The sequence below is a fragment of the Phoenix dactylifera genome, chromosome 5 (genome assembly GCF_051530095.1).
Source record: "Phoenix dactylifera cultivar Ajwa chromosome 5, Ajwa_hap1_PhDact_Kaust_v1.1, whole genome shotgun sequence".
In the NCBI taxonomy this organism is placed as follows: domain Eukaryota; kingdom Viridiplantae; phylum Streptophyta; class Magnoliopsida; order Arecales; family Arecaceae; genus Phoenix; species Phoenix dactylifera.
The window spans coordinates 31,821,712-31,845,802 of record NC_143194.1 but is presented as its reverse complement, the minus strand read 5'-3'; the positions used below and the strand labels follow the sequence as shown (position 1 = coordinate 31,845,802).

Sequence of the window (24,091 nt, the reverse complement as noted above, 5' to 3'; positions counted from 1 at the left end):
AAGATAGGATACCCAGATCTCATTTACAGGCTGTTGTGGCTGAATCCAATGCCCAGGTATCCGGCTGCATCCAAAAAACAGATATTATTAATCAGAGAACAACAAAAGTTAAGTACCTTTTGGCCTTTTTTTTTGTAATGCAGAATAATGGGAGGTTTGGTGAAGAGGCACGCAACTGAAATAAATTAGCCAACATCAGAAGAGTAACAGCCATTTTCGCTTCACTGTGGGAACAACTGATGAGTGAAATGCATGGTTATCCATGCAAAAGCAATCATATAGCAAGATACAAGTACCACATAATTGTATGTTGAATTTGCATCGCTGTGTCTGGTCATTCTTTACAATCTACTACAATAAAAAAAATGAGCGAAACTCAAAATAGGAGCAAATACATGTATGTTTCTAATCCTTACAAGGACAGGATATCTCAAATGGTTATTTGAGAAAGTAACATGTTGAATCAAAGTTTAGAGCTTCAATTTACCACAGAGAGAGAATAAACTATGAAGCTTTATGGAATATATTTGATTTTAGAACTCAAACCTAACATGAAAGCTTGTTATATGACAAAACAAATTTTATATATCAAATCAGTTTCAGGTTGCATCAGTGGTCTATCGAGCAAGCACCATCGCTATCCCTAGTTCGAGATCGGCTTGTTCGTTCTTGGCTTGAAATTAATTTGAGCTTGCTTATCTGTACATACTTGATATCCTCAAATCAAATCAAACTAAATTAAGTTCAAGTTTGATTTCACCAGATAAGTTTGAAGTTCAGAACCCATTTAGACCACACTTTGAAAAGCAGCACGTCAATATTCCAATCTTTGCCATTTATGTCGAGCTTTGGATTCTATCATTGGGTGCTCACGAACTGTAACAAAGGTGGCCAAAATTTTAAAACTTGTTCAAGATAAGACATGTTTAGATGGCCGGAGCATGCTGATTGTGTACAAAACCAAATGGAAAAGACCTTTGCATCTCTACGCAACATGTAAGAAATAGTGGTGGAAAATCCTAGAAAAGCTGGAGAATCCACAACCCTGGAAAGATGGGCATGCCGTACAAGCGTACATGACCTTCTAGTTTGGTTAAAGTAGTCTGTGTAAACATGAGTATGGTATTTGCATTATGTTTGCTATAATGAACAATGCTTGTGTACAAGACTAAATGCTATATCATGCTATCTTTGCATAGCATACTAGGGCATTCAAAATGCCCCCCAAGTCTCATATCTCTTCCAAGATCTGGAATGCCTTCTAAGAAGCCTGTTGTTGTCAGTGAACTGCAAATCAGTTGGCAAGATCCAACACTAAGAATCAAGTGAAAAAATTGAATACAAGCTTACTTGTTTCTGTTTAAGCCCATTGTTTGATCAGTGAAATTTCATTACTTCTCTTCATCCAGAGGATTTGGTGATCTCCTTAAAAGCTTCCCCAGGGCATGCCAATTCACCCCTTTCAGGTTTGCCTAAGGCTGGTACCTCTTTCAGATTTAGAAAGCGCATCTTTCTCATTCTGGATGTTCTACATTGATTTCTTGAATGTTAAAAAAATCCACCCAAAAAGGGAAAAGGTTCCAAATGCTAGCCCTTTTCACAATGAGACAGCAAAAGATGGCGAATACACTGATTTGCACCTCACTTAAAAACAACAGCAGCAGCAGCAGCATGATAATAATGTGTTGCTTGCCAACATAAGTACAGACTTCACATACAAGAAAAACAAAATACGGATAATGGGGACAATGGAACCTGGCAGTCTGGAATACCAAAACCCTACAATTTAGATTACATTTGTTAGTACACTGGAACAAGGGTACTGCTTCTCCTTCATCCTGGTGAACCTCCCAAGACTAATTAATTACTTGGTCTTCTTAACAAGAGCCGAGGTCCGAAATACTGCGTCATCCTTGATAAAGCTCCACCAGAGATATGTGAGAGGGATGGTGGCAGCATGCCACAGAGCATGGGCATCAGCATATCCCATGTAAGGAGGGAAATCGTAGATTTCCAAGAGCATAGCAAGAGCAATACCAATTACATTTACCCACAACTTGACGCGTGAAGGATGACGAGTTATACCAGCCCAAATTGCCCAAACCAGAAGTGTAGTGACACCCATCGCGAGACAGACTTTCATGTTCCAACCTGACAGGATGAAGGCAATCAGAGTTACTACTGAGAAGGAGATCTATGTGCACCTGCGAAAAAACTGGATGCTGACAAAAAATAGGGTTTGATATATTAGCTTCTAAAAGCATCCCATCAATGAAATCTATACATATCCTAGCAGTCCAATGATTTTAAGAGATTTTGTTCAACAAACTTTTCTACAGGTAAGAAAACAAGAAGGCTTAGCTCGGTGATTCAAAGTTTCAAACTACAGAACCTGCTTGGAAGTACCTGAAAGGTGAGCACCAACAAGACAACTGATACAAATTATGGACTTAGAACATTAGCATAAAAAAATAATAATATAAAACCATGAATTTTGTTGCCTCAATACAAATCAGTACTAGATAAGGAGAGAATATAAATCAACAAGCCTGACAAGAAAGATAAAGCTATTGCTGCAAAGATAATGAAATCAGCAATAGATACAGATGTAATCAAGACTTTCCTCTCCATGTACCATAAAGTAGGGATCACAAATCTGAGATTATTATATGCATTCAAGTAGAGATCTGTCACATTTTCTTAAAATGTCTACATTTAAATATTAGGCTAAACTTCTAAAGAGGAAAAGGAAGTTCACCATAGTCAAGTTGATAGAAATTGAGATACAAGATATGTGTTGTCACAAAGGCCAAAATTGGGGCTGCAAGCATGACCCTGGAAGCCTCATCCTTAACATTAAATGTCCTTAGTAAACAGAGAATCAAAGAAAAACCAAGTGAAGACACAGCTGATGAATAATCCAACTTCTCCGTCAAGTCAAAATCTCTGGAAAAAGTAAATAAATACCACCATCAGAGTGAAATATCACCATACCCTTGACGTAACTTCTATCCAGTAATCTACATGGGAACTTAAACAGCTTACCGAGTGTGGAATATAGCACTCCAGAACCAGGCATTCATTGATAAGACTGCATAAATATGCCATAAACCAGTATATTCATAGTATGTCCTCTTACTCTGAGGCCTAAGTGGCAACTTGTAGTTTACTAAGAGGAAAAAAGATAGCCAGCCAGTGAAATGCATTAACAGATTGAGTGCAGAGAGAACAGCAGAAAGAGGCTCCTGGACAAAGTAGCATCACCATGAGAGTACACACACATAAGCACTGCTATCAAGAATATGAACAAGAAAACCAAACAGCCAATAATGGCAAACTGTAACAATGACAAACCTGAAACACAAAGACACGTTTGAATGGCCATTTCCCATGATATTTAACAGGCTTGAGACCAAGTTCTTCCCTTTCCTTTTCTCTTTGCATCATGCAATTGTACCGACAGTCACTCTTGCAATTCAATTGCTTCCACTGCAAGTAAAGTGGTTCTTGCATATACCATGGACTGTTGACAGGTATGTCATTGGATGGAAACTCGCAATGCTGGATGGAGCTTTCTCCGATGATTCCTGTCTTTTCACATTGCTCGACACAAGTTCTGGCATTCAAAGAAATGTCACTGGGTGAAGATAAACACACTAAATCCTACACACAGAGTCACTTTCTAATATCAGCAAGGAACTTTGAACATAATTTGGTAGGTCATTAAACTGCCCATATTAATTAGAAAATATTAAAAATATTTTAAGTTTCGATGTTGCATTTTAAGTTTAACCCAGTTCATAAAAATATTAAAACCACCATAAGAACCTAAGAAAAAAAATCAAGGATGTAGAATGTTATAGCTGCCCATATTAATTAGAAAAAGAGGCAGATCAAGATTCTACGCTTACACATAAATTTTCTACACTTCACAAATGCATGAAAGTAACATTGAAAGACAATGCCACTGGTTGAATCCAGGCAAAACCCAGCATCTAAAACAAATTGACCAAGTTGTAGTCACTATGTTTCCAGCCGATCCTATATGCAGCTTCAAAAGTTGGATTCTTGAAGTTCTGATCACTTGAGACACCAACGACTCCACAAAATACAACAGCATCCTTCCCACTTCTAATTGTGGAAAGCTAAAATTTCTGTTCCATCTTGCGCTTCCACATTTATCAAAGGAATTAATAAAGTCTCCTAGGTTATTAAGTTATAAGGTAGCAGCTCTAAGCTATATTCATTAATACATATTTTTATATGCATAGTATGGATGTTTAATCTTGTTGGGTTTCTAAAGGTAGTCGCATCAAACTCTTCTATGGATGGATGGATGGATCATTCTTCATGCATTCTTCTATGAGGTCCCACCTCAATATGCAAAAGGAAATTAAACCAAAACACATGAGAATCCAAATTTGTGAATAACAAATCCAGATATCATTTTTACGAAGTAGACATGTTCACAAGCTGGGCAGCCCGCTCGAGCTTGAAGCCTTTTAGACAAGCTTCGGCCAAAGTTTTAGGCCTAGTAGGCGAAGCCGGGCCTAGAAAATAGGCATGTCTAGTAAGCATGTTGGGCTTGAGCATAGGGATTAAAACCTGGCCCCAACCTGGCTTGGCCTGAAATTTTTTATTTTTGTTGCATTATTTGTTAATGTTTGATGTATTTGTAGACTTAATTGACAATTGTTGTTGATATGTGAGCTTGGTGGTATAATAGACATGTTATAGATCGTTGGCAATATTTAATTATTCATATTTAGTATTTTTAAGTATTTTTAAAAATTAAAAAATGGTCATGAACCTCGAGGCCCGGCCAAGCCTGAAGCCCATGAACAGGTCTAGTAGGAAGGGACTAGGGCCGAACAGTTGAAAGATGATTTACAAGGAAGAGGTGGTCGAATCCACAAATGAAATGAAATGAAATGCAGGGAAACTAATTCAGAACTAATATTCCTCAATATTAGTTAGAATTCAAAATAAAATTTGACAATCTCGTATGTCTGGTTACCTTAAAAATCTGCCAATATATTTTCCGAAACATAAAACTTAAACATAACCAATAATAAGGCGAAGGCTTCCTTAAACAAGATAAAATCAATGGACGATAAACTGAAAAATATATTGTATAACCAAGAAAAATGACTCCATAAATCACACAGCCTAAAAATGACCCAAAACATACAGATTCCTAATATAACTGAAGATGATGGAATTTTATTTGTGCATATCACCAAAATTTAAGCCAGTATGCATGAACCTGATTGTTAGATTTTTATTCAACACAACTGATATCATGGACGCCTGAGTCAGTTTTCAAAACAATTTCTTACAGACGAACCAGAGATGAAGATGACTTGTTTTGACCCAACAATGGACTTCAGATATTCTTGGAATTCGTATCATTACCTCACAAGTCTGGAACAAAAACTGACTTAGGGGTACAAATATTTGACTAAATATGTAAAATAAATATCAAAGAAATAAGGTCAATTCCACATCTGACATGGAGACAGCCAGTTATGCCACCAGAAGGCAATTTTCTGCCCTAAAAATAGACTTCAGATGTTCATCTAAACCTCAGATCATGAAATCCAAGGCCTTGAGTACTGATTATGTCTACATCACTCCTCCATTGCGTGGGAATCATGCTAAAGCTCATGTCATTCTAAGTCACAAGAGGTAAAGAATAATATATGTATATCTATCTATCTATCTATCTATCTATATATATATATATATATATATAGATACAGATATATATGTATGTATGTATGTATGTATGTATGTATCACTTTGTCACAAAATGGCCGCAAATTTACACTTTTAATTATTAATAGCAAACATGTATCTTGATTATTTAACGGATTACAATATCATCCAGTACCCTAATCACATGGATTAGTTATGCAGGACATCTAGGTAGAATGGATCAAATCCAAAATCTACACTTCTGACAACCCCAGTGCGGCAGCTTGATCATTCCCACTCTGATACAAGGCAGTGCATCTAGTGGATTACTCCAAATTCTGTACTTCTGACAATACAGTAATGCAGCTTGATTGTTTCCACTCCAAGAAGCAGAAAATTAGAAACTAATGCTACAAGCCATCTTATTAGTCAAACATTTTGCATTACAAAACCATGATAAGATTCATCAAATCCATCCATAACAACCCACATGAGTGCCTTCTGAAAAACAGATACTCATATGCCACAAGAATTGGCATTCTTGGAATGAAATTCTGAAGACATCTCAGTCACAATATTTTTGTAGAAAATTCATCCATAATGAAGTGTTCAACTCAACTCCATCATACCCATGCAACCCTGCAAGTAATTTCTTGATCATATAAAAATTGAGAATCCACAATTTCTTTAGGAAGATTGTGTATTGACTGCAGATTCCTTAAGGCTCTTGGAACTGGTAGTCATTCAAATGATGATTATTGTTCCTCATATGAGCAGATCCGGGTCCTCTACAAATAAGAATATCCCTTTCAAGGTCAACTCTCAACACGATCAATATCTAAATTGTTTCTCTTTTAACGTCAACTGTCAATGAGATCAATATCTCAATCATTTTTCTTCTTCTGTTTTTTTGAACGGTATGGTTTAATTAACCTTTCTTAAAGTGCCCCTCCCCCAAAAAATCTATATTTTATTCTGCAATATTTTGATTTACAATGCTGACTTTTGTTTATGATTGCCATCTTGAAAGCTATTATTTACTCCTGGCAAGCACAACAAAATATTATAATTGCTGAAAAAAAACCCAATAGAAAGAACAAGTTAGCATTGATACAACTAGCTGATATTACCAAACCTGGTCCTTCAAATGTAGTCAAATATTTATTTCTCGCTATGCACAAAAACTTAGCTTGGATATTGGAAAAAAGCATCCAATTTCAATTGCTAGCAAATCATACTGGAAAAAATATAAAATCAATTCAAGTAACGAAACTAAAAGATGAATAAACTAACAAGGGAGCTCACCTCTATCCAATACAAGCAACAGTATGGAATTTAAAGGTCAACTTAGTCCCCGGACCAAGGTTCTAAGTTTCATCTGAGGCTGACCCTTTTTGGCAGAAATGGAAGGTCGCACAGAGACCAATCCGAAATTGACTTAAATTTTTAGTTTCATTCAGTTTTTGCTGGATCTATTCGAGTGGAGAGTTTTCTTATGACCATTTAGGTTTCAATATCTAAACCCAAGTCATTTTTCACCCAAAAGAATCAGTCTTATGTTATTGCAATTCAACCATTGTGTAAGTTGCAACTCTTAACCTAGGCAACCTAATTTTATGCATACGCTTTGTTTTTCTCAGTCTTTACATATGTTGAATCAATTTATCACGAGTACATGTTTAAAATTTGAACTTCTCATCCAAAATAACCTATTCTTCACGTACAAATCATTTCCTTTTAGATCTTCTTATCCTTCTTTTATAGCCCAATCCATATATGTATGTCAGTTGGAGTTTTAAATCTGATTGAACCACCCTAGATATATTTAATGCATCTACCTTCTATAATTAATACAATTTTATTTTCAGCCTACAACTACCAAGTTACAGAAATTATGATATTATATAACACAAAATGCAAGAAAATTATGCGAACTGACTTTGCCTTGATTTCTTAGTTTTGCTTTTTTTATTTTATTCTGACCTTTTTGACCGAAACTTGAAGCAAAATCACCAAAACTGCCTAAATCAAAATCCCTACCTAGGAGGACCAAAACCAAAAATTATGCACCTCACCACAAATCACACAGAAAAAAGAAACAACAGCACAGGACAATTGGCACACATTAACCAAAAAGTAAGCTTCTTCCATAAGTCCATTACTAAAACCCTAAGGGAAATTGCTGGCTAAGACAGACAATGAAATGCACATGATAAAGGTTTGCATTGCACACTGCATACTGTTTCTACACTTGTATACAAGGAGTCTGTGCCCCAGTAATGAAGAAGACTATGTGTTTCGTATTCTTTTTTAAAAAAAAATCAGAATCTTGATTCAGATGCTCTTTCTCTTCAGTATGTGCCTACAAAGATCTCATAGATGCGCAAGTCATAATTTCCCTCATGATTGATTTTTTTTTTTGAGGGGAGGGAGGAGGGGAGGGGAAGAAAAGAAGTGAAAGACTTAAAGCTTAGAGTGTAGTGCACTACCACAAAGAATGACTATAACTTTCATCCTTCTTTCTTCATGGATGATACAAACCTAAAGGTATCTAAGTCAGATTAACGAGTCAAGTATGTCCATAAATTTATAAAAATCTTAAGCATTTCACGTAAAAGTGATAACATCTAGGATGAATCAGGACTTCACATAATTCATGAAAGAAAGATTCAGCACAAAACAATGTAAAGACTGTAGATTCCCAGAGAGATTTGTGGCATCACATATTCACTTTAATTGTAAAGAAAACGACATATAATAAAGTCATTCATGCTATATATAAAGAGGATTCCTTCACCGTAACAATGCAATGAAGATAGATAACATGAGGAGCTCACATCTAGTCCCTGCAGCGTAAGCTTTAAGTGGGAGAGTAGGACCTGGCTGAGAATCTACACAGGAATCTTGAAACATAAGTAAAAAGGAGCTGCTTAGATGGAGAAGACAGAAGTGTGGACTGCTCTACAAAATAACAGCATGCAGGATGGCAATCTATGAATCTCAAATGAAAGATGGATGGGACCTATAGTGAAATTTTCTAGTTTCCAACAGGCAATACGTTATTACCATGGAGAAAGTCTAACAATTCCTGTATAGATCTCCTGATTTTATCGGACTTTTCAGAAGAGATGAGAACTGCTCGATAGCTCTTGACAGAACATCACATTGGTTTGCTGTATTAGCTTCCACATGGTGCTTCCTTTACTAGTAATATGGTTATGAGTGCAAAAGTACATCTAAAAATTGCTATCGTTCTTCTCCTAATTAACCTCTAGACTCTCTTGGGAAATGGGGCAAAAAAATGAAGCATTTAAAATTGTAACCGGATCTGCTAAGAAAAATGCATTTCAAGAGAACTTCTTCTGAAGACATGATCGGATCCTCCCCAAGCTTAGGACCGTAGAAAAAATTTCCAGATAACCTAGAGCATCTCCAACAAAGGGGCCTTTTTGCACCACTCCAAAACAATAAAAAATATTATATTACTAAACAATAAACAGAAGAGACGTACTGCGATGCTTCAGGGTCAAATTTAATGATGATGATTAGTTGACATGATACCAAAACTAAAATGACAATCGAGCCAAGACTATCTTCCAAGAACATAACAAGATCGATCCAAACACGAAATGTTCTTTATTTACATTGCTTTCACTTCTCTTTTCTACTTTCAACAAAAAAAAAAAAAAAATCGCTTCAGAAATCAATGAGGAATCCAAGAGTAGAAAAGTCAATTCCAAGTCAAATCTTGAATCAACCAAGAACTCATCATTCAAAAGAGAAATCAAGTTAAAGAAACGTCATGAACAAATTCAAGGTTAGAAAAATCCATACGAAACAATCACCGTTTAAAGATTGATAGCAACTAGGGTTTTTTCCCAAGAATTCCAGGACGAACAAGGAGGCGATCAACAGGGAAAGAAGGAAGGAGTACCTGTAGAGCGGATCGACGTCACCTGGGCTGGCGTCGAGAGCTTCGGAGAGGCACCCGAGTGCCAAAAGAAGCGCGAGCCAGCGGCGTGCCTCCATCTCACCGAGAAAAATCTATCGCGAGAACGATTAAAGAGAGCGAAATGCTTAAAAAGTAGAGCTGATCACGGGCCACATGGCCCACCCAGCCCAGCCCGAGATTATATATATATTTATAGTTTATATATTAATTATATATTATAATAAAATAATATATATTAATAGTTGGGTGAGAGAAGCGTGCAAGCCCAAGATTGGCCCTTCAAGATTAGGCCAGATCAGGCCTAAGCCTAGGTATTGAACCTAATTTCTACCATAGAAGCACAGGTTTTCCCTTGCTCGAGCACCTAATCGCATCACTCCCTCTCCCATCGCTCAAATTTTTGACCCATCCTAGCCATACAGATCCGTTTGGTTTAGGTTCCATGGTCTAAGATGAGTTACATGATGACTAGTTCATGCTTGGATTTATAAAGGGTCCTATTATTAATCATTGAAGATATAAAATAAAAGAAATGAAGGGGACAACATGTTAATAATTCATTGCATGTTCTTGCATGATCTTATTTCCTCCCATTTAATTGATTAATTCCATGTCTAACTTTTCATGATTCTAATTTATTATTATTATTTAGGATATATAGCTGACAGGTAAAGCTTTAATTGAGATGGTTATATATTTAACATGCGCGCACACACAAATATGTATATATGTATGTATGTATGTATGTATGAGAGAGAGAGAGAGAGGAAAGATAGAGTTGGTTACATTCAAGTAGATTTCCACCCAAATATAGTCAAATTTAAATTGGACAATGAATATTCCACATCGATAATTTGAACCAATGAATATGGTCTACTATCTTTGCACTTTTTATATATCTTCAGATTATATAATTTTTAATATGTAAGTAGTTTAGAAATAATAAACTATACCTGAATATAATGGAGCTTAAATAGAGCCCAAGTGTAGACAAATGAAGGATTTTTTCAAGGTAATGTATACTGTTCCATGAGAGTAGAGCGCATGGAATCAAGGAATGGCATCGCTCCTGCCATGACTTCTCAAGTGAAACTCCTGAAGAAAAGAAAATCATCTCTAGGTCATGGATGTACTTTTGATTCAAAGCTTCATGAGAATTTTAGGAACAGAAAAGCTATAAACCATCCATTACTAATCACGGCTCAGTTCACCGGGAGATGGTGGAGGCAACGTTTGGCGGAGCACAAGTTTGGCCTGCTGACGGCGCTACTGACACCATCATGTTTAGCCACTCAGGTGAAATGGGCGATGATATCATTAGCAGGTGATCAATAGTAGTACTCCTTTACAAATTCTGGTAGGTGGTGCATGACGGGTGGAGTGGATAAGCTATCGATAAAAGATCGTGACTTGGAATGATAACGGGGACTTGGAATGATAGCAATGAATGATAACGGGGAGAGGGGGTACGTCGAAACCGGGCAGAGCCCCTTTTTCCTTTTAAAACAGAGGCTTGGGTCTTTTATTTTATATTATTTTATTTTATTTTGTAAGTAAAAACGACCGATTTACTCATAATTTTTTTTGTTTAAAATTTTTTAAGTGAAGTTGGTAACCATGCCCCTATTTTCATGCATGGAGAAAGGGCTTCGAAAGCCTTTTTCGCTCCTCCCTCGATCTTGTTCCGGTAGCCGCTGCTTGTTGCTGCCCTCTTTCTTTCTCTTTTTCTCTCTTTTCTTCTCTCTCACACCCCGCTTGCCGGTTCCTCGATGTGGTTCCTCGATGTTATTACTAGAACCGTCCCGGTCTACCACTGGTACAGCTCGGTACGCTCCGAACCAGGCGGTTTGGAATGAGTCCACCTTTCCTAGTCTTGAAGCATTGGGGTGACATTTTAGTAACACATGAATGAATACAGATGGCAGCTTGGTTTGACTACTATCACATATCAATACATCAAGATTCTAAGTCCCTTGAGGGAAATGATTTCATTAGAACAGACTTTGGTTGTTGTCAACCTCAACTAACCAAGGCTGCATGCATGAAAACTCCATTTTATATGCTATCAACCATGGGAAGGTATATCCTGCTTCCCTATTTCCCGCATGGATAATCTCGACAATCTGCCCATCGAGGGAATGAAAACAAATGTCTTAGATTGTAAAAGCACCCAAAGATATAGAATATTGAACCAGATGATCCCTTAATTACTCCAAAAATTATAATACAAGTAAAACTAGAGTGACCCGAATTCCTATAGGCACAAGCATCACCTAATCTAATTTATTAGTTTAGATAGCAATATGAATGGGCCCTTTATAACCTAATCTCCTTCCAAAAGATATGGTACCATGGAAAGTACCTTCCACTTCAATTTTCCTTCACCGTGTTAGCAAAAGCAATGGTACGCAAACCTATTCAGAGCAGCGAAAATGAACACAGCAGCATACTCCTCACCATAAGAAGATACAAAATTCAAAAAGATATGGATAATGTGGAAAGCACCTTCTACTTCAAACTTCTTTCACCTTGTCAACAGAAGCAATGGTATGCAAACATGCAATTTCACAGAAGCCAAAATGAACACTCTATCACCACAAGAAGAAGAAGAGATAAGGGGTAATGTGGTAAGAAGAAGAGGAGGAAGAAGAAGAAAGATTCATTAAAGAGAGCTTTATACCTTTTATTTGTTTATTTTTGAAGAGAGCTTTATTATTTTTTATTCATTTATTTGAATTAATAGACGTTACTATGTTCAAAAGTTGGAAGCAAGTTCTGAGAAGATGGATAAATGCCTCTATGTCCATTTTTTGTAGCTTTTAAAATAGGAAAAAGAAATCCAACCAACCAATTCGTTATATTTAAAGATAATACTAGGTAAGAACAAGGAAATAAAAAGTACTGTTTTCTGATGTGCTAATTCAGAGTTTGATGTGCTGATGGACAATGACAACTGGTTTGACAGCATATGTTAGGTTGCAACAGCATTGGTTCCTTTTGCACAAAAATCATAATTATCAAACATTATCTCAACTATATGGACTTGGTTTTATGAATCCTCATTATTTATTGTTCTATTTTCTTTTTGATGACTACCATCAACTTTTCTTAGAACTTCACCTTATCGTCCAGAATTAGAAGGGAAATTCGGCAGTGCTTGCCAGGCTTGCACATATCACTTGTGACAGAAAATTGTGAGGAGACAAGCTGCTTTCACCCAAAACAGTTTGCTCCTTGAACATCCATGAGATTCATGCCTAAATATCATGTTCATAAAATTTAAGTCATGCATACTGTATAAAGTTTCGAAGGCACTGTCTATGAGAAAGAACAGTTTAAAAAAAATTAGCACAAGGTAATTGTAATAGATTGTACGTAAATAGACAGGACAAGATTTTGTTTTTTATGTAACATTACGAAGTAAAGAAGATGCAAACTCTAAACTTTTTTTTCTCCTTAAGACCAAGGACATAAAAAACATTTCAGGAGAACCAGAAGTGGATGCTTTCGTCAAAGAGCTTCAATATGTCAGCAAACAAAGGTGAAGAAACGAATATGAACCTTTTCTTAAAAAATATCTTAAAACAAAAGAAACTATATATAGTTAAGGTGAATGAGATCAAAACTTTTAACACATTAGGTGGCATGATAAGAAACAAAAGATTATGAAGTTGATAAGTACTTGCTATGATAGTTTATTATAGAAATAAATGGGATAAAATAATATTGCAAGTGAATTTATTAATCATTTTTTCATTTGAAAAGAGTTGAAATCAAACAAGAAGTTTACATGGCATTTGAATGGCACCCTAAAAAAAGAGAGGATATGGTAGCATATTCATAAATAAAGTACTTGCTGACACTTTTTAGTCCATATGATACCTACCCACTAACACACTAAAATTTGGTTGATGAGATAAACGCCTGAGACAATGCCAATTGCAGTCCAAGTACAACAACAAATTACTAATAAGAGCAACATAATTGCTGCAATTAAGGAATGTCATAATAATGCCACAGGGCAAATGATAGTGTATTTGAAATACCATACCAGAGTATAAATAGAAAAGAAAATTACTAAAGACTGCAACTTTGACATTGAGTGGTAGGAGAGGTTTTTCTGAGTATGTCCAGTAGAAAGTTCACCTTTATTTGAATATCATTATGTCCGAATCCTAATCTAGTTTCCACAGATTGAAGATGCAACACAATAAATGATCCTGAGTCCTAACAAAGTAAACAGACTGAAAAAATTGTTGAATATTATAGTACACTATGTTGCTGCTCCTCAATGGTAATACATTTTTCCCTGCAAGAAAAAAAGTGCTGGTGAGAATAGAAGAAGCATATCAAAATATAAAGGCAAAATAACAGGGAAATGACAAGCCCCAGACTACCTGTTTGAGAAAACCACCCCGATCTCCTACTTACCTCTGCTCTTGGCAGCTTCAGCAAGCACATTAACAATTTCTGTTTTCCTAGTGCTGGCCGTAAGAGCCAAATTCGCAAGGAACAAGGATTGCAAACAAAAGTCATCACTCACCTTGCTCAGGCATATCTTATTGACAGCTGTGAGCTTCTCCATCATTTCAGCAACCTCAGCATCTGGAACAACAAAATAAGATAGCAATCTTCAAAATCCACATTTAGCATTGCTTTTCCCTATACAGAAAACTTCAAATCTTTGTCTGCAGACAGAAGTTTATAATCGCCTGTAGAGATGGAAGATATTTTGGGCGCGAGCAACAAAATTTTCTGCTTCCTCTAGTGCGTAAAATCACATCCAAACTAATTTTTAAATAGAGCTTTTAGGGCTGTTTGGATGCCGGAACTTGTTGTCCATGGATAAATTGTGCCAGATGAGTGATAACTAAGAAAGAAGAAGAAGGAAAAGAGAAGTGAGAATGATCAGCAGACCTGTCAAACTCCCAATCCCAATTTATAATTTATTCCATCTCAGACATGATTTTTCTTATCCCAACAAAATCGGGATTCAACGAGCAAAGAGTGTAACAATCCTTTTAACTCTTTCTATTTCCTTTCTCTTTTCAAATTGAAACTTGGGTTGGGAATGAATAATATGTGGATAAAGTGTCCGGGCATCCAAACAGCCCCTTAATGTTGTAGCTTCGATGTTCAAATATAAGATCCCATTTACAAAATAAGTGATTTCATATGAAGATTATTTGAGTTGGACCATGGTGGATCATTATTGCCACAATAAGCTATTCCCTTATTCTGTCTGTCCTTTCTTCAATTCAGGAAGAAGAACAAATATTGGGAAGAGGAACAATCTTTCCATAAATTCAACACTGCTTCAAGTGCATTTCTTTTGGTATTCATCAAGATATATGTAGACGTGAAATGAAGCAGAGAACAGATGAAACTAGTTTAGTCAAAATCATGGTTGTGTTACCATTTGCTTCATCAGAGTTTTCAAGCATATATTACTTGATATGCTTTGAGAATATGCACATAACAATGACAGACCCAATATAGAGATGATTACAAATGAATCAGGGGAAAAAAAAGTCTGCTTTGTTGCTTTCCTGTAGGATTCATCATACAAAGTTTGAAGCTTGACAGGACAGTATAACAGCATGAAATACAGGTAATCATATACAAAGGTTAAAGCTATGTTCTAATATGTCACACCAGATCTTAGAAACAGAAGAGTTTCTCAAGCAGCGCCTTGTAAACAGGGATACGCATACAGATGTCGCAAAAGGCACTGAAGAACGAGGCACATATACCTAAATCGATAAACTATTCATATAATGAGCATAGGAGTTTTAAAGATCTAGAGCTTATGAGGAATTTTCAGTTAGCAAATCATCAACATTGACAATTAAGTGAGTTTAGACATTTGGATTGAGTCCTAGGTGTCCAATGGCGTATTTATATTAAGTAGCAACACGAGCATATTTATCTCAATTATCAACTTAACATGCTTATATTTGAAGCTTCGGTATTTCATATGATTCCCTACCACATCTTGCTGTGTTCTTCCATTCTCTGCTCAGAAATTTTCCCCGAACTAAGCCTTAATCCCAAACTAGTTGAAGTTGGATACATTAATCCTTTTCCTCCATTTTGATCAGTTTAGAGCCACACTTTCTAAGAGATATTAATATATCAAGTCCTTCTTTACTATTTCGTCCCTTGTGATCTCTACCTCTACCCCTCTTTCCTTCTACATATATCAAATCACTTCTTTATATCAGCACACCCCTCGGTCTACATTGCACATTTCGAAACCATCTAAGTTGTCCCCTCTCAATTTGTCCTCAACTGGTGAAACCTCCATCATTTAACAAATGGCTTCATTTCTTATTTTATCCCTTCTTGTATTCTCATGCATCTATCTCAATATTCTCATTTTGGCCGCATTCACCTTGTGCACACATTTTCTAAATGCACAACATTCTATACCCCAAAACATAACTGGTTGTACAGTTGTCCTATAAAATTTTTCTTTCAACTTGGTAGGTATCCTACGATTACATAACATTCTAGTTGCAATTCTCCATTTTATCCGATCTACTTTAATCTTACGGATAACATCCTCTTCAGTCTCCCATACCTTATGAATAATTGATTCTAAGTATCAAAAATGATCACTCTTGGAAACTTCATGATCCTTACTTTTCATACCACCTTCATCTCTATTTCTAATTTTACTAAAACCGCATTCTATGTATTCTGTCTTAGTTCCACTTAACCTAAAACCCTCAGATTCTAATGCATTTCTCCATCATTCCAACTTACGATTAACCCCGACCTTAGTTTCATCTACTAAAACTATACCATCTGCAGAAAGCATATAGAACTAATCTATTTCACCAGGCAGGCTGATGAGTTAACGATAATACATTGATTTATTTGGAATTTAAAGACTTCTTAATGAATGTCTTCGTACAAACGCTCGGTCTATTCATCATTTTCTTATCCCATGCTGCATATTATGTTTGTTGGGGTTGTCTTTACTTCTGATTATTAGGGAAAAGTGCTCTTATCAGTATGATTATATAGCAGAGTCAAAAATTACAACTATCATCTTTCTTAGTTTAAAATCTATCTAAACACTTGATGTGCTAATGAGCAGACAAACAATTAAGGTTTAATAAGAAAGATATTGCAGGCCTTCCATTTTAAAGGTCATGATACAAGGTTGTTCATCAATTCCTGCAACCATGAGATCAGAGAAAAAATTGGAAAGCAAAATACAACATAACTCCCTGATGGTCTAGGATTCAGGATCCCTGTAAAGATTTTTAAGTTAGATGGTAAATATAATTATATGAGGAGGGTGATGTTCTAACGGGGTTAATATATTTCTCTTAAAAAAGAAGGTGGCCTCCTAATAGACGTGAGATTTGAGAACTGGAATTCTGCAATAGTGTCTAGTTGAACATACAGGCTTGTCCTGTACACAAGCAGAATTTAGAATGGCATCACTTGCAATCTAATCTTCGAAGTTAGACTCAAGCAAAGTTAAGGATGACCAGGTAAAGCAACAAGGGCATCAACAATGTACAATTGAGGCTAAAAAGGCTGGTGACAATATGAGGTAAGAGACTAGACTGTACCAACAAAGCTTCCTTGCCCATGGTGGTTCTGAGAATCTTCAGATTTTTTCAGAAAACAGAAGAAATCAGACCTGAAGCTTGGAGAAAAAAAGGAGCAATTACCAAAGAAAAAGCAAACACTTAGAAACAAACCTTTCCTTGGGAAAGCAAAAGGAGGCGAGAGAGCAAAGGGAAAGCAAAAGGGAATCAAGAGCTTTGGGAGGGTGGCAGGTTCAGAGCAGGCTTCCAAGGGAATTACACCCTTAGGCCTGACTGCCTGAGAAATTTCAAATTTCTAGACAGACAAGTTGTACATCATAAGTATGAAGTATGCATACTGTTTAGTTTACCTAGACATTTTTCAGTTGGTACCTAGATAGATGCAGAATCCTGGAATGAACAGATTAGACCAATTAATCTAAACTGCTATTACGTACCTGAACCTAAACATGTCTATCCTGTCCTTGTTATCAGGACAAAGTTAATGATATAATTCTGCAAAAGTTGAAAATAGCTAGCAAATTGAACGGCTTAAATAAGCCCTGAATCTTCCAATGCATACCTGAAGTCATCCAGTAATTTCTAGCCATGACCATCTTCCAAAAGCCACGAAAGTTTGAAGATAGCTCGATAAGCTTACTTTTAAGAACATTCCAAATTGGAAAATATACAGTAGACAAATAATATATCAATATTTACATTTATGCAAAAAGGACTTAATGGCAATCCAAGCAAAAGCACCTCCGATTCTGGGGAGTACCTAATTGATAATAAGAACTCATTTTCTAAAAAAGAATCTCATCAAGAACTTCCACCAATTCAGCTAGAGAAACCAAAGAAATAACCTAGCTTAGCAACACTTTTGAAATCAGCATGCTTGGGAATGAAAAGGAATTTTTCAACATACTGGAAAGTGGAGCAAATTTTCTTCAGACATCTGATTGTCAATTTCAGGATAACAGATCTCTAATCTCCAGCAGCACCCAAAAAAATAAGAAACGGTTTTTTTTTTTAAGAGTATTGCAAGAAGAGTAAAAACAATTAAAAAGTTACAGGAATAATCACAAAATAACAAGTCCCATAAAGAAAGCAAAATTCTCTAGATCCAAAAGAAGCCGATCCACGGAACAACAGATCTGCAATTCCAAATTACCATGCTTGAGGATCAAAATGATAAAGTAGTTGTACAACATATAAGAGTTTACCTAGTTCCTCATATTCTTTCAGGCAATATAGTGGAACCCTCTTTTAACTCCTAAAGGCAATGCCATATAATTGTCACCTAAATAAGAAAACTAGTGTTTTGAGTTCCTTAAAAAACAAAAAAGCCATTAATTTTCCAGCATCATTTTTACTGTCTTTTCAGAGAGAGAGAGTAAGTAAATTGCTAAGAGGTGGATCTCATAGATGACTAAGATTGGGATAGGAAAGGAGAGAAGATATGTAATATCAAAGCATAAAGAGAGAAGGCGCCAAGTTTGACGTTCTGTAGAAGATTTAAGTCTACCGGTAATGCAAACCATAGCAATAGCAATTCGTCATTTAGTCTTTTTTACTTCAATTTTCTTGCTGTGCAACTTATCACATAGAAATCAGGAAACTTCCAAGTCCTTTTTAAAACTGCATCAGTTTCAGATGAGTATAGGAAACAGCACCCAGTCAATTTTGTCCACACAAGGTGATGCATGTGATGGTGTAAGCGGCATCATATGTATTTGATCTTGCATCATGACTATAAAAGCTGCTGAACCATGGCTATTGTGCTCTGGAGATAGAAAGTAGAATCTTGCTCTTTTTTTTGGGGGCGGGTGGTGGTGTTCAAAGACTTAATAGAAGGGGAAAACAAGAATATAACTCAAAAAGGATTAATCTAGTAAAAGCAACCAATCAAATAAAAACAATTTCATAACACATGAAATGCCAAAGAGCAAAATTAGTTACTTTTAAGTTAGAACAAGAAATGCAGAACATAGATATGATTTGCAATCTTTGATAACAAAGAAACAAATCTAGATAAAGTAAAAACAAGCTCAAAAATTGGAAAGAAACAATTCAGAAAAAAAGCATACACATTAAACTGAATAAGATTATCGGATAACTTAGAAAAACAAATTTATCAAAAACAAGAGATCCAGCCAAAATTTAATAATGTATTAAAATAATCAAAGAAATAAAAAACCTAATAATAATAATAATAATAATATACGGTAATTTAACATATGGTCTCTCCATGGACAAGTGTGTAAGAAAAAGGGCCTGATGCCCAGTCCTCTAATTTCTAGTCCCTGTCCCATCTGTTGCCACACCATGGCCTATATGCTTTAAAAGGACCGGCTCTTAAAAAACTTCACCAGGTGCACCAGGTGTTAAAAAGTTAGTCAACAAGGATTTTTGTTAGGGTATGGTCCACATAGAGACTGGTCATTAAGTTCCCCAATAAATAATGAAATAACATGAATAGAGATCTTCAATAAAGAAAAATATGGAGGAGGTAAACAAAAAGAGCTTAGAAAGTGAGTAAGAAACCACTTTATGGGATTGAGAAGCTGGATCTTTTGGAAATAAAGTGTACAAGTTTAAGTAAAGGAACAGTATTTAATAATTCAGAATAAACAAACATATTGTAAAAGGAAATCAGGTAGGGAAAACAGATATAACTTGAATAAGATAAAACTAACCAAATAAATGAACCAACTCAAAAAGGAAACTAAAACCAATATGTAAAAGAGCCCTAGAGCAAAGAAATAAAGACTCATAAAAATGAGAACCATTATAACTTTTGTTTCGACAAACAAAAGAAAGATCTAAAAGAATAATAATGAAAGAAACTTTAAAAATTAAAAAGTACAATTGAAGAAGCTGACAATTTAGAAACAAAAACAAATGTATTCAAGTAAGCAATTGTTCAACATCTCAACAAAAAGCCCTAAAGATAGAATTAAATGCCGGGCCAAGTTTCGAGTCAATAATGAGTCAAGCTCCGTTGATCAAGTTTATTGGGATACCTGCTAACCCTTCATAGACCATATATTGTTAGTTAACATCCAAGATTAGCTAGAAGGTTGTGATCCTGCAAGATGATTTAACTCTAAAATAAACAGAAGAGCCTTTAATGAAAATCAGATGAAATTTATCGCCACTCCATGGAAAAAGCAAGACTTAAAGGAAGCTGCAGATAGCCAAAAAGCATAGGGGGAAAGGAACTTAGTACATATGCAACAAAGGTCGGGGAAAAGGGGGAGAAGTTGTCAAGATGTATAACGAAGATGAAATAGATAACATGATATGGAGAACTGTTATAACTTTCAGTGGTTAAATGAACTAAAACATTTTGATGTGATAAGCAACATCCAACTGACCTTAAAGTCCATAGAAGTATAGGCTGTCATTTTGTATAAAACTGTAGAGCATGTTTAGGATATCCTCTTTATATATAATTTACAACCTGAATGGTCATGTTTGCTTCGAAGAAAAGTAAGATTCTTCCAAAAGATGCATTGTTCTTTTTAAAAAAATATGTGCCTTGAATACTTAATAGGGTTAAAGCATGATCACAAATGCTGACAGAATAACGATAATCACTGCATTTTGAAACCATTTGGAAATAAATATTTTGAAGAGAAGAAGCAATCTCCTGTGATATGAGAGCCAATTCATATCTCCAAGAGAATAAGTTGAGAAATAAAAATAGAAAATAATGATAAAATAGCCCAACCTGAAAGTGATAGTTTTTAGGACACCAAGAAAGAAGTAAGCAGAAAACTGAAGTTAATTTTGCACCATAAACACAAGATTATCATAATTACATTGTTTATGATGCCAAAACATGATGATAATGACCAAAAATAAAATTGCAAAATGATCAGAAGATCAAAGACCACCAATAGTAAAGATGACATAACACTTCACCCATTAACACAGATAGAAGCTATGTTTATTCCATGAATCCTAATTCGCAGAGGAGACACAGATATGATTTAAGACCACCGATACTACAAACAAACAGATATTAAAATTAGCATATATAGAGTAGAGAGGCCAATTCTATTTATGCAAGCATAATCTCTAGAAAATGGCATTTTCATCATAAGATAACATAAGCAGTGATAACACTAAAGCAACTATCAAAGAAATACAAGAAACATTCCTAACAGAGTTACACCTTAATCAAAAAATTAAATCTACAAAGCAAGACATTCTTTCTATTAAATCTTGCAATAAGAAAGTTAATCCAGGTCATCAACTGTCTTTCAAAAACCCTAATCACGATTCAGGCTAAAGGCAGATAAAATATTCAAAAAAAAAAACCTAGAAATACCTTCAGATGGTTTCAAGAAACCCTCAACTTTCCCAATTCGAAATAGACTAGCATAAAGATATAACCATCCAAAACTTTTGTCTTGAAACACTGATAAATATCTCTCTTTGAGGGTTGAAACAGCGATAAATCTCATTTTTTTTAAGGAAAAAAAAATCCTAGATCACCTATGAACCAATTATTCTCTCAGTTCCATATCGTTCCACGGCAAGCCACTGGTAATATGGAGAATTGGGAGATCAATACACTTCACAACACACCTACTAGCATCAAAGCCCTAAATTCTGCATTAAAGCTCTAAATATTCAAATAAAAAATAGCAGAATATCCACTGAAATACCGTAAAATAAGATAAAACCTAAACTATCTCAATAAGCATCAAGAACGATCCCAAGAAGCATCAAGAACGACTAAAGGATAAAGCGAAAAACTCATACCTCGATCCGGACGACGAAAGGGGGCAGCTAAGAACTCGTACCGCGATCCGAAAAGCTTCCTATCTGTGCGACGATGGCAACTCTTCTCCGATGAATGAGATCAGAGCTCCAGTCGGGAGGAACAAGAAACTCAAGAAACTCCGTTTCGAAAGCGGGAGGGAAGGGATGGCTCCTGGGGGAAAGAGGTTTGGGGGGTTGGGCGGGTTTGCGGTGGTGTTACTTTTATACGCTACGAGGGATACGGTGTTAGTCCCGTAGAAGTATTCGTTATGATGTATAAACCATAACGTCGGTTAGTTACGCTCGCAACATCTTAATTATACGGTGGCTTACGGTGCAAGTCGTATACGAAACGTAATTATGTGTGGATTGGACGCGGGCATCGCGATCCTCCAACGGTCGAATTAATTTGAGATCACAGCGGTCCGATCTCTTGGAATCCCGGCTCGGGGAAGGAGGCAAATAAAAGCGGGTTCATTATCTCGTTAATTATCGTCGAAGTCTTGGATTACTTTGACTATCTCGTGGCAAAGTGGTGGATTAGATAGAACTTTGGAACGGAGGGATATAGTTCTCGTGGCCCTGCGGATAAGGCAACATGTTAACCTAGACCGGACAGCAGAGCGGGAGGAGTTTTAAGTACAAGGAATTGAAGAATTTCATGTGACATTTTTGTCTTTAAATATTTTTTTTTGCATAAATATCCTTCTTTAAATACCCTCTTAAAATTTATATTTATTTATTTATCATCATAAAATACTGTTTTTACATAAATGCCCCCTGACAGTTTTTTAACACCATTAATAAAAATCATATTTATTTTAAATAAAAATAAAATAAAATTTTGAAATTTTTTTTGTTCTCCATCGCGATGGTTTTATAAATATTTTTTGCACATCTATCCATTAAGAATATTTTAGTTATTTTAATTTGAAACTATTAATTTTATAACGACGTTAGATGGCAAAGTACGTATACAAAAATAAAAATAATAAAATAACAAAATAAGTGTTAAACGAGGGTATATATGTAAATATCACTTTGGAAAGAATATTCATGCAAAATTCGATATTTAGAAGGTTATTTATGTAAAAAAAAAAGAGTCTGTTCTTTTTGCTTTATTTGAAGGATTTGATAAGTTCGGATGGGGTCATGCCATGAAACCGCAACGTGGCTGGAGTTTTTTTTTTTGCCCTTTTCCAAACTATAAAATGGGCATCATTTAACAAGGAAGACAAGTAATTTGTACATGCGGCTGGCGGTAGGTAGACTTGGTTTAAAGCTATAAAGTTAATTGTGGGCAAGGATCGTACATATGGCTCACATATGATGGAGTATGGTATAAATTTTTGCAGAGGTGTTTGCATGAAGTTGGTTGCATGGTGGCGTAACCAATGGGGCATAAATAGTTAAATACCTTAAGGTAAACTTACTTAGAAAACCCTAAAGCTCCATTAATTTGTTTTCTATCATGAAGCAACTAGTTTATGTAAAGCTGATAGAGGGATAGGCAAAATGATGCAAGACTATAGATCCATCCTTATTCTTTTTATTGGCAAGCACAAAGATGAGAACGTATGAATGTTTCATTACTCATAGAATGACACTTTTGAAGTTTATTTTTGTATATACTTTTTTAATAAGAGAAGTGTTTTCTAGAAAAAAGATGGGCAGTTGCCATAGTAAGAGAAATGTTTCACGCAAGAATATTAAAATAAAAAAATGTTGCTTAAGTGAACATTTAATTGTTTATGGTCCCAGCTCCAGCCCAAACATAGGATAGTAAAATCAAGTTTATGCATCCTAGAATGGAACCAGTTTTTTCTCACCCCGTTTTTTTGGACACGGGGGGGTGGGGCACTAAACTCTAAGATTTCTTTTTTCAAAAAAAGGCCTCATAGACAAAAAAAGGGAATCACTTTGCAACCCATTTCATACTTATTATTATTTAACAATTTATAGCTCTAGATTTTCCATATAAATTTCTGCCTAAACAAGATGGGTATACGGGTCTGTCACAAACGATGTATTAGAAACATTTAAACATATGTTCGAAATAAAGATGCAATCAAGCCAAACCAATATCTTGACTCAATTCAAAATATTCAGACTTAAAATT

General features: G+C 35.6%; 1 protein-coding gene and 1 long non-coding RNA gene across 3 annotated transcripts; both read right to left on the bottom strand.

Annotated features, from left to right (window-relative positions):
- Positions 1-1,618: 1,618 nt before the first annotated feature.
- Positions 1,619-9,797, bottom strand: LOC103718543 (uncharacterized). Of its 2 annotated transcripts, XM_088722387.1 has the most exons (6): positions 9,632-9,749; positions 8,535-8,600; positions 3,355-3,616; positions 3,046-3,245; positions 2,759-2,946; positions 1,619-2,151 (listed from the first exon to the last, which is right to left on the bottom strand). In XM_088722387.1, exons 3-6 carry the CDS (start codon positions 3,511-3,513, stop codon positions 1,865-1,867), a joined length of 834 nt encoding a protein of 277 aa, XP_088578513.1. In that variant the 5' UTR covers positions 3,514-3,616; positions 8,535-8,600; positions 9,632-9,749; the 3' UTR covers positions 1,619-1,864. The 2 variants fall into 2 exon arrangements, with proteins under 2 accessions (XP_088578513.1, XP_008805643.2); XM_008807421.5 differs by lacking the exon at positions 8,535-8,600 and having other exon boundaries at positions 9,632-9,797.
- A 3,815-nt stretch (positions 9,798-13,612) lies between these two features.
- LOC103718544 (uncharacterized) lies at positions 13,613-22,188 on the bottom strand. The gene is made up of 3 exons (XR_605878.6): positions 21,973-22,188; positions 14,193-14,254; positions 13,613-13,958 (listed from the first exon to the last, which is right to left on the bottom strand). It is a non-coding gene; the product is annotated as an uncharacterized LOC103718544 (long non-coding RNA).
- Between the last annotated feature and the right edge of the window lie 1,903 nt (positions 22,189-24,091).